This window comes from Rutidosis leptorrhynchoides, chromosome 2 (assembly GCF_046630445.1).
Source record: "Rutidosis leptorrhynchoides isolate AG116_Rl617_1_P2 chromosome 2, CSIRO_AGI_Rlap_v1, whole genome shotgun sequence".
NCBI classification, from domain to species: domain Eukaryota; kingdom Viridiplantae; phylum Streptophyta; class Magnoliopsida; order Asterales; family Asteraceae; genus Rutidosis; species Rutidosis leptorrhynchoides.
Genome location: NC_092334.1, coordinates 369663100 through 369676240, shown reverse-complemented (window position 1 = coordinate 369676240; position 13141 = coordinate 369663100). Strand labels below are relative to the sequence as shown.

General features: G+C 34.4%; 1 protein-coding gene across 2 annotated transcripts; it reads left to right on the top strand.

Annotated features, from left to right (window-relative positions):
• Positions 1–363: 363 nt before the first annotated feature.
• LOC139892052 (phosphatidylinositol 4-kinase beta 1-like) lies at positions 364–12104 on the top strand. 2 transcript variants are annotated; one of them, XM_071875084.1, is made up of 16 exons: positions 364–2141; positions 2516–2689; positions 2790–2838; positions 3260–3392; positions 3473–3959; positions 5780–5860; positions 5961–6083; positions 7379–7448; positions 8321–8418; positions 8503–8607; positions 9385–9438; positions 10706–10849; positions 10928–10981; positions 11069–11143; positions 11339–11422; positions 11505–12104. In XM_071875084.1, exons 1-16 carry the CDS (start codon positions 726–728, stop codon positions 11604–11606), a joined length of 3249 nt encoding a protein of 1082 aa, XP_071731185.1. In that variant the 5' UTR covers positions 364–725; the 3' UTR covers positions 11607–12104. The 2 variants fall into 2 exon arrangements, with proteins under 2 accessions (XP_071731185.1, XP_071731184.1); XM_071875083.1 differs by having other exon boundaries at positions 3470–3959.
• The last annotated feature ends 1037 nt before the right edge of the window (positions 12105–13141 follow it).

The window sequence follows — 13141 nt, the reverse complement described above, 5'->3', positions numbered from 1 at the left end:
TTGGTGATAGATGATTATATAATAGATTAATAGTATAATATGATGTGTAGTTGTGTTTGTAATGTTTTTGTGATATGTAGTGACTTTTGTATGATGTGATTTTTTCGAGACTTCGTTTGTATTTATAGCTTATTGTTAGTTTCATTTATTATAAAATTTTGCATTGCATTTTAAAATATACTGAGTAATGAGTAATATAAAATATAATATATAATATATAATATATAATAAATATAGAATAATAGAAATAAAAATATAAAAATAAATATAAATATAATAAATATAGAATAATAGAAATAAAAATATAAAAATAAAAATAGTAGAAAATATCAAAACTGATTCAAATTTTATGATTTACAGAACATGTGACACAATCAGGACGCAATCACACAAGGAGTCTGTTTCTGCAATTCTGCTCAAATCACTTCTCTGTGGCCGTCTGCAAAAACAATCACCAGCTCATCTCGGTAATTTGCACCTTTATCTACTCCATTTCTTCAATCAGATCTCATTAATTTGAATTCTATCGTTGTTATTCCATTATTCATTTCCAAATCTCTGATCTGGAACTATATCGAGCAACATATCCTTCAGTTAGGGTTTTAATCGAAATTATCAAGCAACAGTTCAATCGATTGAAGTAATTTAAGTTTCTAGGGTTTAGAATCGGACGCTGTATTCACAACTAGGTTTAGGTTTATGAGTATGATAGAAAGTAATTGACAATGGTGGTGAGAATATTAGGATTGACACGTGGACAGGACGAATCGCCGAGGGAGATCAGGCGGAACACGTTGTTGAGTGAGAGCGGTGGAGAGAGTGGATGGCTGATTAGGTTTTTTGATTCTTCTTTCTTTTGTGAGTGGATTGCAGTTAGTTATTTGTATAAACATGATCACCCTGGGGTTAGGGATTACCTTTGTAACAGGATGTATACGTTACCGTTATCTGGTATTGAAAGCTACTTGTTTCAGATATGTTATATGCTTGTTCATAAGCCTAGTCCGTCTTTAGATAAGTTTGTTATTGATATATGCTCCAAATCGCTTAAGATAGCGTTGAAAGTGCAATGGTTTTTGATGGCTGAGCTTGAGGATTCAGATGATAATGAGGGGATTAGTAGAATTCAAGACAAGTGTCAGATTGCTGCTACTTTGATGGGAGAGTGGGCCCCTTTGATTAAACCACAAAATGAGCCTGCGAACAATGCTGGAAAGAATCCAGTTCTTAATAGATTACTGTCGTCGAAACAACGGTTGTTATCTTTGAAAACGTCTCCTCCGTCTCAGAAGTCCTTTTCGTTCTCTCCTTCTGCAGCGAACCCTTTTTTGCAGGAAGAAGGTAGTAGCAAGGGTTCACCTGATGAAAACACGATATTTAAGAAGTTTCTTCCCAGTCCAAAAGTGCGGAATGCGTTGCTTTTTAGGAAATCTGTTGATAAAGATGAGGAGGAACCTGATAAAGATGGATTTTTTAAGAGGCTTTTAAGTAAAGACGAAGATGAAACAGAAAAGGATGGTTTTTTCAAGAGGCTTTTAAGTAAAGATGAAGATGAAACAGAAAAGGATGGTTTCTTTAAGAGGCTTTTAAGTAAAGATGAAGATGGGCGAAAGTCTGTTGAGAGAGATGATGATGACAAGGAGAAGGATGGGTTCTTCCGCAGGTTTCTTAATAAAGATGATGATGAAGTTGCATCGAGTTCAGATAATAAATTTTTTAACAGGCTATTTCGTGATAATAAGGGTGATTCAGAGGATAAATCTGTGAAGTCTCCTGAAGGTGATGATAAAGATGGATTGTTTAAAAAACTTTTTAGGGATAAGAGTGAAGAAGAAGAGGAGAAAGATGGCTTCTTTCGGAAAATGTTCAAGGATAAAAATGAAGACAAGAGAGATGAAGCTGCTAATGAGGAAGGCAAGGGGTATGTAAATGGTGTGGAAGAAGAATCTTCAGGCTTCCCTCTGTTTCGCAAAATGTTTCGCATGCAATCTGATGATGCAAAAACAGCATCAACAATTGAAAGCATCAATGGTGGGATTGAAAGCAGTCCTGGAACAGAGAATTTTTTCCGTAAGTTACTTCGAGATCGTGATCGTTCTGTGGAAGATTCAGAACTTTTTGGATCAAAAAAGAACAGAGAGGTTAGTACATTTTTTATTAATAATTGAAGAGAAAAATAGTTATTTTCTTTCATTCAAGAAATACACATTGTGTATTTACACACATGAATATACAAACTTCCCTAAACTAGAAATATACAGGGAGTCATAATCCCAATATACAAGGTATAGTCTAAAGATTTAATCAAATCAATTCTAATTTTAAAATATATGCAGACAATTGTGGACAAATTTCACTATTTTAGCTTGTTGATTAACTCCCTCTATAATTTGTACAGAGAATTGTAAAAATACTTCACTATTCTAACTTTTCTGTTATGATGTGATAAAGTTTTAAACAGTAGTAGCCTGACCATCCTGTATGTTATTCTTTATAATAATATTTCTGTTGGCAGAAGCAAAAAGCTGAGAACTCCAATGCGAAGCCACCATTGCCAAATGGTACTGCATCCCAGTTGCGTAAAGGGACATATCATGAGTCCCTTGACTTTGTTCACTCCTTATGTGAGACATCATATGGCTTAGTAGACGTTTTTCCGGTTGAAGATCGCAAAAGTGCGCTCTGTGAGGTTGTGCATATCTTTTCTTTCAATATCAGGGTTAGTATTTATTCTGTGTGAATGAACTGTATTCACTGAATCTTGGAATCTGCGTTTAATGTGTTTGTAGTCACTTGCTGAGATCAATGCGCATGTTGCTGCAGCTCAAAGTAGTGGAGGTCTCTCTCTCTCTCTCTCTCTCTCTCTCTCTCTCTCTCTCTCTCTCCATATATTTTCATACGTTTATTGGCACTTAGGGGCTAGTGCAAGAGAAACATGCTTAACACTTTGCATGGACCTAGAAATATATTAATATCTTTTACTTGCCTGAGACTTGTTCTTTTCTGGAACATGTATATGCAGTTGATGGTAAAAGAGATATTGATTTTGATCTGAAAATAAAACAAATAGTATCTGTAGTACTCCCTTAATTTGAAATCAGTTTAACATTTATATCACATCTAAGGACTATGAAATCCTATGGCTATTGTTGTATTTTTCATATATCGTCATCTGGTGAAGTAAACTTACAGCATCAAGTGCCATCTATATCACCATATTAAGTTCATCTGTCTCATTTAAATTGTTTATACATGGTAGGCGTGTGCTTTCCCATGGGGAAAGGAATGTACCGTGTGGTTCATATACCCGAAGATGAAGCCGTTCTTCTTAATTCCAGGGAAAAGGCACCTTACATGATATGTGTTGAAGTATTGAAAAGTGAAACTGTGAGGTAATCATGATTACCTATGCTTTAATATATTATTTTTGGTTCTATTTGTAACGCCACATGTTTATCTTCATGTCTAGTAGCACTGTAAAGGATGGATCTACCTCTCAAAAACTATCTAAGGGTGGAATCCCATTAGCTAACGGAGATGCATTTTTACCAAAACCTCCTCCTTGGGCCTATCCGTTATCAAATGGACAAGATCTTTACCATTCTGGTTACGATAGGATGTCAAGATCTGCTTCTGATGCAATTGATCAAGCAATGGGTCAGTTGTGGGACTCGAAAGCCAAGTTTGTTAATGTACGTCTTTTAGTGGATAGCCCATCACCCGTCTGTTCAAACAACTTTGAAGGGTCTAATTCAAGTTTTGACATTCATCACTGTCAAGGTCAAGAATGTGCCAATTATTCATCTAAAGCAGCTGCTGATGGTAGTGATTTAGAGAGGGTGAGAGTAGTGCTGACAGCAGATTGTGGGGTCAGTATGGATGACATCGAGGTTCAGGAACCGCCGCGACGGAGGGAGCACCGTCGTGTTCCGAGTACCATCGCTTTCGAGGAAGTGAAGGTACATTCTGCACTTCCAACTATTACCATCTTCATCTTCTATCTATTGCAGATCTGTTAATCTTTAAGCCTTATAAATTAGTCTTCATCTGGGGAGTGTATAGATATACAAAATACATGTAAGAAACAAACTGAAGGTATTTCACTACTTTATGTTAAGGAGGATATAGTGTTATTGAGATCTGTCTGAAATATATAATTTACAGACCTTATGAAGTCATCAACAAATATGATATAAGCGAAAACATTTCATTACCATAAGCTAAAGATTCCATCAAATTTGTCTGAACTAGGTTCCAGTATTCATTTGTAGTATTATGCTTATTTATAGTTTCAATTTTAATTATTTTGCACCATATGGTTGCTTTATAGACTTAAATTATTTGGCGCCATATATGATTACTTCTAATTGCAATAGTAAAAACGATCATCTTGTGAGGAACTGCATTTGTTTCTGTTTGTTAATAGCTTTTAAAAAGCAAGGCCACCCAAGAAGTTGCACAATATGGATGCCTGCTAATACTATACTATAAGCATAATGATAATGATGTATTTGTTTAAAGGGTGTAGCCTTTAAGGTTATACATTCTATGTGAGTGACTGAGTACAGCTTTTTAGCCCCATTTTATTTTTTTGAAGTGGGATGGGAAAAATATGGTTATGAATCAGTCAGTAGTATATTAACACGTGGGTTGAGTAGGTTATTAAGCGATTAATACTCGGAGTATTCTAAGCTTCCAGCATGGGAAGAAGAGGTTGTGAAAAAGCTATGATTGAACCACCTAAAACAAAGTAGCCTTATGTCTATGGATACATTTTTACTCAGCATCTTGGCATAGTATATTCAATTTATGAATTGGGGAATAGTATGAGCTTTGGAATGCACCCAGTGTCACTTAACATTTTCTCATAAGCTTGTGTTTGAATGCTTTGCTCATTATCTGATATAGACATGCTACGTATCACATTGTTGGGATCATTACACGGTGTTGAAATCCGAGGGATGGTGCCTGGTGATGTGAGGATAACTTACTGGCTGTGTTCCCCTTCAGGATTATATAGAATATGATTGTAATATGAGATTTCTACACTGTTCTAACATAGGATTAGGTAATGGACTGAAGACATGGATGGCAATGAAAGCATTCTTTTTTTCAGTATGCTATGTGTGAAAGAAAGAAAAAAAAGAATGAAATAGAAGAAGGAAAGTAGAAGGGCTCAAGCTGGCTACAGGGAAGGCGGGGCAACTTACTTTTGATGTTTGGGATTGCCGAGTACTTGAATGATGCTCTTGTTTTATGCTATTAAATTTTTTAGAAAGATACATCAAGTTAAAAAGCCCCATAAAGGTAGTAGCCTAATATTATAATCGTTAATTTTATAAGTTATAGACCTGAAGCCTTGACTGTACAAAATGTGCAATTGGGCTTTACATTTTTCTTGAGCTGTTTAATGGCTGTACATGTGTAACAAAATGTGCAATTCACCTTGTTTGATAAAGTGTTATGACCTCATACAGTATGCTTCGTATCACCTGAGTGTGTAATTGGGCATAAGTGTGAGCTTTTAGCCATTCACTGTTGTCTCTGTCTAAAGATAAATTCCCACTGAGTTTATTGAACTGGCCTTGGAGCAAGTATATACTCGTTTTCCTTCTAAATGACAACTTATATACATCAATATTTAAGTAATTTTTTTGATTATATTAACTTATATTTTGTTAATTTTGGTTTTATTTTTGATATGCTTGTGAAGCATATGTGAAGTTAATAATCAATGTTAGTAATGAGAATATGAATAAGTTCTTACTTGTTTATGCAGGCTGCTGCACTGAAGGGAGAAGCACCTCCTGGACTGCCTGTAAAAGGGTCTGGTCAATCTTCTTCAGATGCACAGCAGACGGTGAGCTAGAAACTCTTTATTTTATTCTTTCATTTATTTATTTTTTACATTTTAGACATTTTAGACATGTAATATCTTGGAGATGTTTCATTCAAATTAGGATGTAGATGGTGCTACTCCAAAGGCAGGTGATGCGTTATCTGGTGAACTTTGGCAAACAAAAAAAGATAGAATACGCCAGGCATCAGTATATGGAAAACTTCCTGGTTGGGACCTATGCTCGGTATGTTTTGTATCTTATTACTTTCCTTAAGATGAGTATCTTGCCTATGTATTCTTTGTTGTTGCTTTTGGTTTTCTGTTGTGTTGATTTAGCCATATGTTTAAGTGAGCAAAGCAAGATGCGTTTTATAAAGCTATGGCTTCAGGTTTAGCTTGACCGATGTTTTTACTTAAGTGTCCTTTTTTAAACAGAACTTGCCTAATGGAATTATACAGGGAATAACCTACTCAACTTGATGGTTCCTATAAATAATCTGAACTGAACATTTTTCCTACTATCACAATTGAACTTAAACAGCAATAAGTGCGATGCTACTAAGATATGCACATTAACTAGAATTTTGTATAAAAAACTACTATTTAACTGATTGAACCTGGTAACAGGTTCCCACATTTGGTTGAGTGTATGAGATGGCTTTTATAGAGTCTCTAGCAAGATGTCAATACTAATTACATGGGTATTGCTACTCCTTAATATGATGTTAGATAGTCAAGCGAGAGTTTGTTACTAAGCAGACGTATGAAGTTATAACAATTGCTTTACGTACTTTTTTGGTATGTGTGTTCCAATTACATGTGATTAAGGTAATATTTGCGTTGTGACTAACTGAAATCTTTCTGTTGTTAACAAAATCTCTGAATGAGTGAATGGGTAAATTAATATACAGTAATTTTTGCTTTGATTGTGGTTATATATGAAACAAACAGTGTATCTAATGGTTAGCATTGAAACACATTAAAAACTGCTTTGCATTATCTGGGTATTATTGGTACTTAAAATTATTGAGATTCATGAAGTATGATACTTTTTCTTATGGATTTAGGGAAGAAACATCTCTTTTATTGCCTTTTTTTGTGGTTTAACGAAAGCAGCTTCTAGCTGGACAAAAAAAAAAAAAAAAAAAAAAAAACATATGAAAACTGGTAAACAAACGCGATTTTGGTTAACATGAATCCAGAGAGAGGGATGGACTTTTAAACTATGGATGCGTTATACATTCTTTTTGGTTTTATTCCTATATTCAAACATGTATGTTGGATATGCTCTCTATAAAACAAGTTAGTCACTAGTGACGATGCAATTGTAGTTTTAAATTTGAGTAGACGGGTGCGGTTGTAGAATTAACAACTCCTTTATTGCACTCTTCTATGTAGTTGATAAGATTTCTAGATAGCATGCCTATCTTTCTGTCACAGTATTGTATTTTCTATCTGTTAAGTAGTTGATAAAATTAGAATATAGCAGCGGAATTGTATTTTCATACTCATAATTTGCAATAGTCTTCTCATTTGTAGGTTATTGTTAAAAGTGGTGATGATTGTAGGCAGGAACATCTTGCAGTGCAACTTATTTCTCACTTTTATGGTATGTTTTATCACCCGGTAATTTTTTTTACTCATTTTGTCTCGATAATGCACATTTTTGAACATTATTAAGTATATAGGTTTAATGGAAACTCCTTACAACTATAGAGCGTTTTGATATGTTTGGGCTAAGAATGTTGTATTCATGTATGAAAAAGATTAAAGATAGATGGTTTGTATAATTATAGATGTGGTGTTTCTATATAAGTCCCAAAAATACTACATCGGTACCTTTTAGATGCTTTTCTAAAATGACTAGAATTTCTCATCAAACAACTCTGTCGGCTTGGAATAGCCTTTATACCTTTAGACAGCAAATGGAGCTATCAGTAAACTTTGTATAGTATACATTCACTTTTAAGGAAGCTAAATGTTGTTGAATTCAAGAGTCATGAAGATGAATTATTTATTAAGAACATCAATAACAAGTTAATGCTTAGCAAACACCACCTATAGAATGAACTATCCATCAAGTTAAATTGTTAAAAAAATTTATAGTAATTGCTCTCATTATAAACTATCCATTACAAGTGTAGTAAACTAATATTAGAATGACTCACACAGGGTTAATACTTTTTAGACTGTAGTTGGTGAGATGATCCAATGCATCTGGTTCGGCTAGGTTTGGGTTATTGCCTAGGATAAATTTGACCTTAATTTTATCTCAAAATAACATCGAATATCACACGCTGAGGACTCGCTGCAAGTATCCAAGATATAGCAGTCATTTTTTTTTGCGGACCACTAAGAGCCTAGGTTATGTCATAAACATAATAAATTAATGGCCGTTTGCAGTGCTAAGTTACTGAAGTGAAGTAGGTTTTTATTTTATTCTTTTGTTGGTTTTTTAATGGTCTCCTAATATTTTGTCAGATATATTCCAAGAAGCTGGACTACCTCTTTGGTTGCGCCCTTATGAAGTTCTTGTCACATCTTCTTACACAGCTCTAATTGAAACAATTCCAGATACGGTATTCATCTCTTCATACAATTTTTTTTATGTCTGAAGTATGATGATATCTAAAATATACTCTCTGCACTTGGTCCTCTTGTAGGCATCACTTCATTCTATCAAAAGTAGATTCTCGAATGTCACGAGCTTGCGTGACTTTTTCATTGCCAAATACCAAGAAGATTCACCAAGTTATAAGCTTGCACAGGTAAATTACAGTTGAAAGGGTCCCTCTTATCTGCTTTCTTCCTGGGTATACATCTGCAATTCACAACATGAAGGATGTATTCTTATCTTACTCTATCTCATCATTGACCCCTGCACTTCTGCATATTATGTGCGTCATGCCGTTCTGTGTATGTTATGACCACTATTGTAAAAGTCGGCCGACGCGTCATTTTGGGGACTAGCCCGTCCTGACTCGCTTATAAAAGCCTTAAAGTTGGTCAACTTTAATTCTTTAAAGAGTGGGGTCAAAGTTTGGTAAAAAAATTTATATTATTTAGAATTAGATTTTGTACCATATATGAATGCCATAAATATTTATGTTTGATACATTAATGTGTAATGTATATATGTTTTACTTATTACTAAAAGTCAAGGTTGATCAACACCCTACTCGTCCACTTCTCCGACTCGACCTACTCGTCCCTCCAAGATCCCGACCAACTCGTTTTCGACTCACCACTTATACAACATTGGTTATGACTAGATTTTTGAATAACTATGGTAGGTGATACCTATACAAAGCAGCACGTTACTTTTGGCCTGGTAAACTGTAGGCCTTTACGCTGACAAGGGTGGCCCCTAATAATTTTTTATTCCCTAGTAGGATTCATACATCATAATTTTCTTTTGCTGTCTAGGTTTTGTGTCTAATAACAGTTATAAAAGAAAATGGGATCTAAGATCAATGTCTCTCTACTTGTGTACAAATGCTCTTGTTCAAATGTTTCTGAATTCTAATAGTGATTTTCTGATGCAGAGGAACTATGTGGAAAGTATGGCTGGATACTCCCTCGTTTGCTATCTGTTACAGGTTTTTTCCCTCCCTTTCAAGCACAATATACACAGATACATTCTCATGCAGTACAAATATATTTATATTTATATTTCTATGAAGTATCTGAGAGCTTGTATGTATTTCTATGGCCTACTAGTATGTGTGGAACCATCTAACCTAAAGGTTGTGGGTCAAAGCCTTGTGAGAGGCAATGTGTATATAATGCGTGGTTGCATATTTCATACATGAGATAGGTTTAGGTGCCCTTCAAAAGAAAATTGCAATAAACTTTTTGACGGATATATTGAAAATTAACCTATGGAGCCTATTTGGCATTCTGGCATTCTTTTATTCTTTTGTAAGATAGGATGACATCTGAAGCTACCATTCTTGACAGCCTGTAAACTAATTATAGCTTGTGGTCTAAGTGAATTGAATTTTTTTTTTTTTTTTTTTTTTTTTTTTTTTTTTTTTTAATATGTGTCTAGGTATTGCACATCATGTCGCATAGCTCACATCATGTGCCGTATCTGTCAGTTCATTCTAACATACCTTCTTTTTGTTTGTGAACATGGTGACAACACTGAGTTGTTTTGGCCGTGTTTTATTCTTAATATCTGAAAACAATTATTATAAATGGTAAAGGTGAGAGTGTGCATTTAAGGCAAAACATATTCAGTGTAACTTCTGATGATTGCTTTTTTTACTTAACTGCCTTTCACGTGACCACTTAAAAAAATTTCAACTTTCTGTTTTTCTTCTTTACAAGAATACAATTGTCTGGTTGTTGTAAATTAGTTGCGACCTTAAATGAACTGAGTTGAGTGGTCAATATTTTTTGAGCTTTTCCTATATATAAAAAAAGGTAATGATATATTTTTTCTGCAGTAACCTAAAATTTACTCCGTATTTTGGGTGTTGTATAAAATAACGCTTCCCTTGTTTACAACAGAAAACACGTAGCGGTACTTGTACGAGTCTTTGCAATTAAATATTACCTTGGCCATTAAATAAATATTATGTGAGTACCCGTGATCAAGCTAAATTAAGAAATCATTAATCTTAAATACCTTGATTAAGCCAATACCATGTGATAATATCTACAATGTGCTGATCTATTTGGTATCTTCTAGGATTGACTTAAATAAAAACAGATTAGTAGATATCTTTGCTGATTTCCTTGACAAACTGTATGGGACCGGATATACATTTGGACCTTTATATTCTCCAACTGTATATTTTTGCACGTATTGATTGCAAGTTTGCATTTAAAGTGTTTTTTTTATATCTTATTATGGTCCAGGTGAAAGATAGGCACAATGGCAATCTGTTGCTTGATGAAGATGGACACATTATACACATCGACTTTGGCTTCATGCTCTCTAATTCACCTGGGGGAGTTAATTTTGAGAGTGCACCTTTTAAGTTAACCCGTGAACTTCTTGAGGCAAGTCTTATAGTTGAACATTAACTTTACTCAGATTTGTTAACCAAAACAGTTACTTGACAGTTGTCTTGTTTTTAGGTTATGGATTCTGATGCTGAGGGGGTTCCAAGCGAGTTCTTTGATTACTTCAAAGTGTGAATTTGTCAAATTTTTACAGATATGTATTTACCTTGCTAGTAATTTTTATGGTCATCTTAACAAACTGTCATCTGATTTCAGGTTTTGTGCATTCAAGGGTTTTTAACATGTAGGAAGCATGCAGAACGGATAATTCTACTCGTTGAAATGTTGCAGGTAATCACAACTTTATTATTGTCTTCACATACTGCTTGTTGTAAGAATAATCGGTTGACCAACGTCCTTCCGATTATGATGTTTTTGAGTGTATAGACTGGATCGTATCTTGAGTTTTTTTTATACAAACATTACGCTTATTATTGCACGTGTAACATGTCTTATACTGCTTCCTTTTTGTATCTTTCTCATCAGGACTCCGGTTTTCCATGCTTTAAAGGTGGTCCTCGGACAATACAGAACTTAAGGAAACGATTTCACTTAAGTCTGACCGAAGAGGTTAGTATATATATAGTTGTTAAATATACGACGTACTCAAGGTGCAATCAATTTTCTTATCTCTACTGTTTATTTGTTGTAGCAATGTGTGTCCTTGGTGCTTTCTTTGATTAGCAGCAGCTTAGATGCATGGAGAACACGTCAATATGATTACTATCAGAGAGTTTTAAACGGCATATTGTAAAATTACCCATTCCAATTCATCATTCTTCACATGCACATAACCCAGCCAGATGAGTCAAAAGTAAAAAGAACAAGAATACAAAGATTAATCTTGTGATATAGATCAGCTGATCGGTCGTTAAACCTATATTATCATGCCCTTGGTCAACGATATCCTGATTCATGGGGTTATAATACTTGCAGATATACAGAATGGTGTATAGGGCAATTGTATGGTGTTTGGTTGTATTCTGATCATGGTTATGCTGTAATATTTGGATCTTTACTGCAAGAGTGAAGGCCCGGGTACTGGTCAGAACTGTACATCTTATAATTTGTAGATGAATGTTTGGGTAAATTCAGCAAAGGATCGTGGTTATTGGTGTTAATAGGTTGTTTGTTCATACCATAAACACGATGCTTATTTTTGATTTAGCGGAAAATCAACAGTAGCATATCATTTTGTGTATAATTTTTGTTTCATTTGGTTGATAATAGAGCGAGGCTTTTTTAGTGTGCACTCATGTGTTTAATCGGGATATTTGTGATGATATAAGTCTGTAATCTGCATTTCATATGGTTAGTTTTCCTGTTCGTTTTAAGTCATGAACGACAGTAGGAAAGACTTGCATATATTTCATTTTTGTTATTTGCGTATATAATCTTGAAGTCGATTTCTATCGGGGAAATCGTATTTGTGGCTCTTTATTATTCAACAGTTTTAGTGGTCAGTTTTCGGTTTCGGATGGCCAATTTTTGGTTTTTATGGTTTCTATTTCGGTTTTCTGGAATTCATATGGTGTGTTTTTCTCTAAGTGCCTTTTTTCTGCCCGACTTGGTTTCACCATCCTCATTTTCTTCCTCCTACCTTATTGCCCTCGTCGTCGGTTTCCTTCATTTGTGTGGAGGTGTCTGACGTTGCTGCTTTTAGTTTTATACCGTTGGCCTTCGAAATTTAAAGTGTCTACTACCTTCAAGTGGTGCTTCCGGGTGTTTTTTTTTTCTCGAATTATAGTTCATATGGTTTCGGTGATTAGCCTATTAGCCTTTTATCACACAAAATTAGCATATATACTCAAGGTTGCAAAATGCGGGGATTTAATCGGTCCGAATTTTGGAAAGATTAGTCGGCACTCGGCAATTTGGGGATTAATCTTTATATATTTAAATATTAAATTTCAAAAATTATGTGTAAATATAGAGAAAAAAAACATAAATATAAACTTTAATGTAATTGTCTAAAATTGTTCATTTTGTTCAAAAACTTTAAATTTCTAATTTAAATTCATGTTAATATTTTGACCAATTTTGACTCCGACCGACTTTGATTATTAATTTCGAATTTGACCCATCAATCGACGTTGACCGAGTAATTAAACGGATTTTGGAAATTCGAAACGAAGTAATCTTAAAAATGAGTAATCGGTGATTAATCGGCGAGTAATCGGGTTTATTCAGAAGTGTATTTACTCATTATTTCATGTTAATTAAGATAACATCAAGTAGGTTCGATATCCTAAATTCCTGATATCCTTCTTAGGATCAGCATAGGATCGA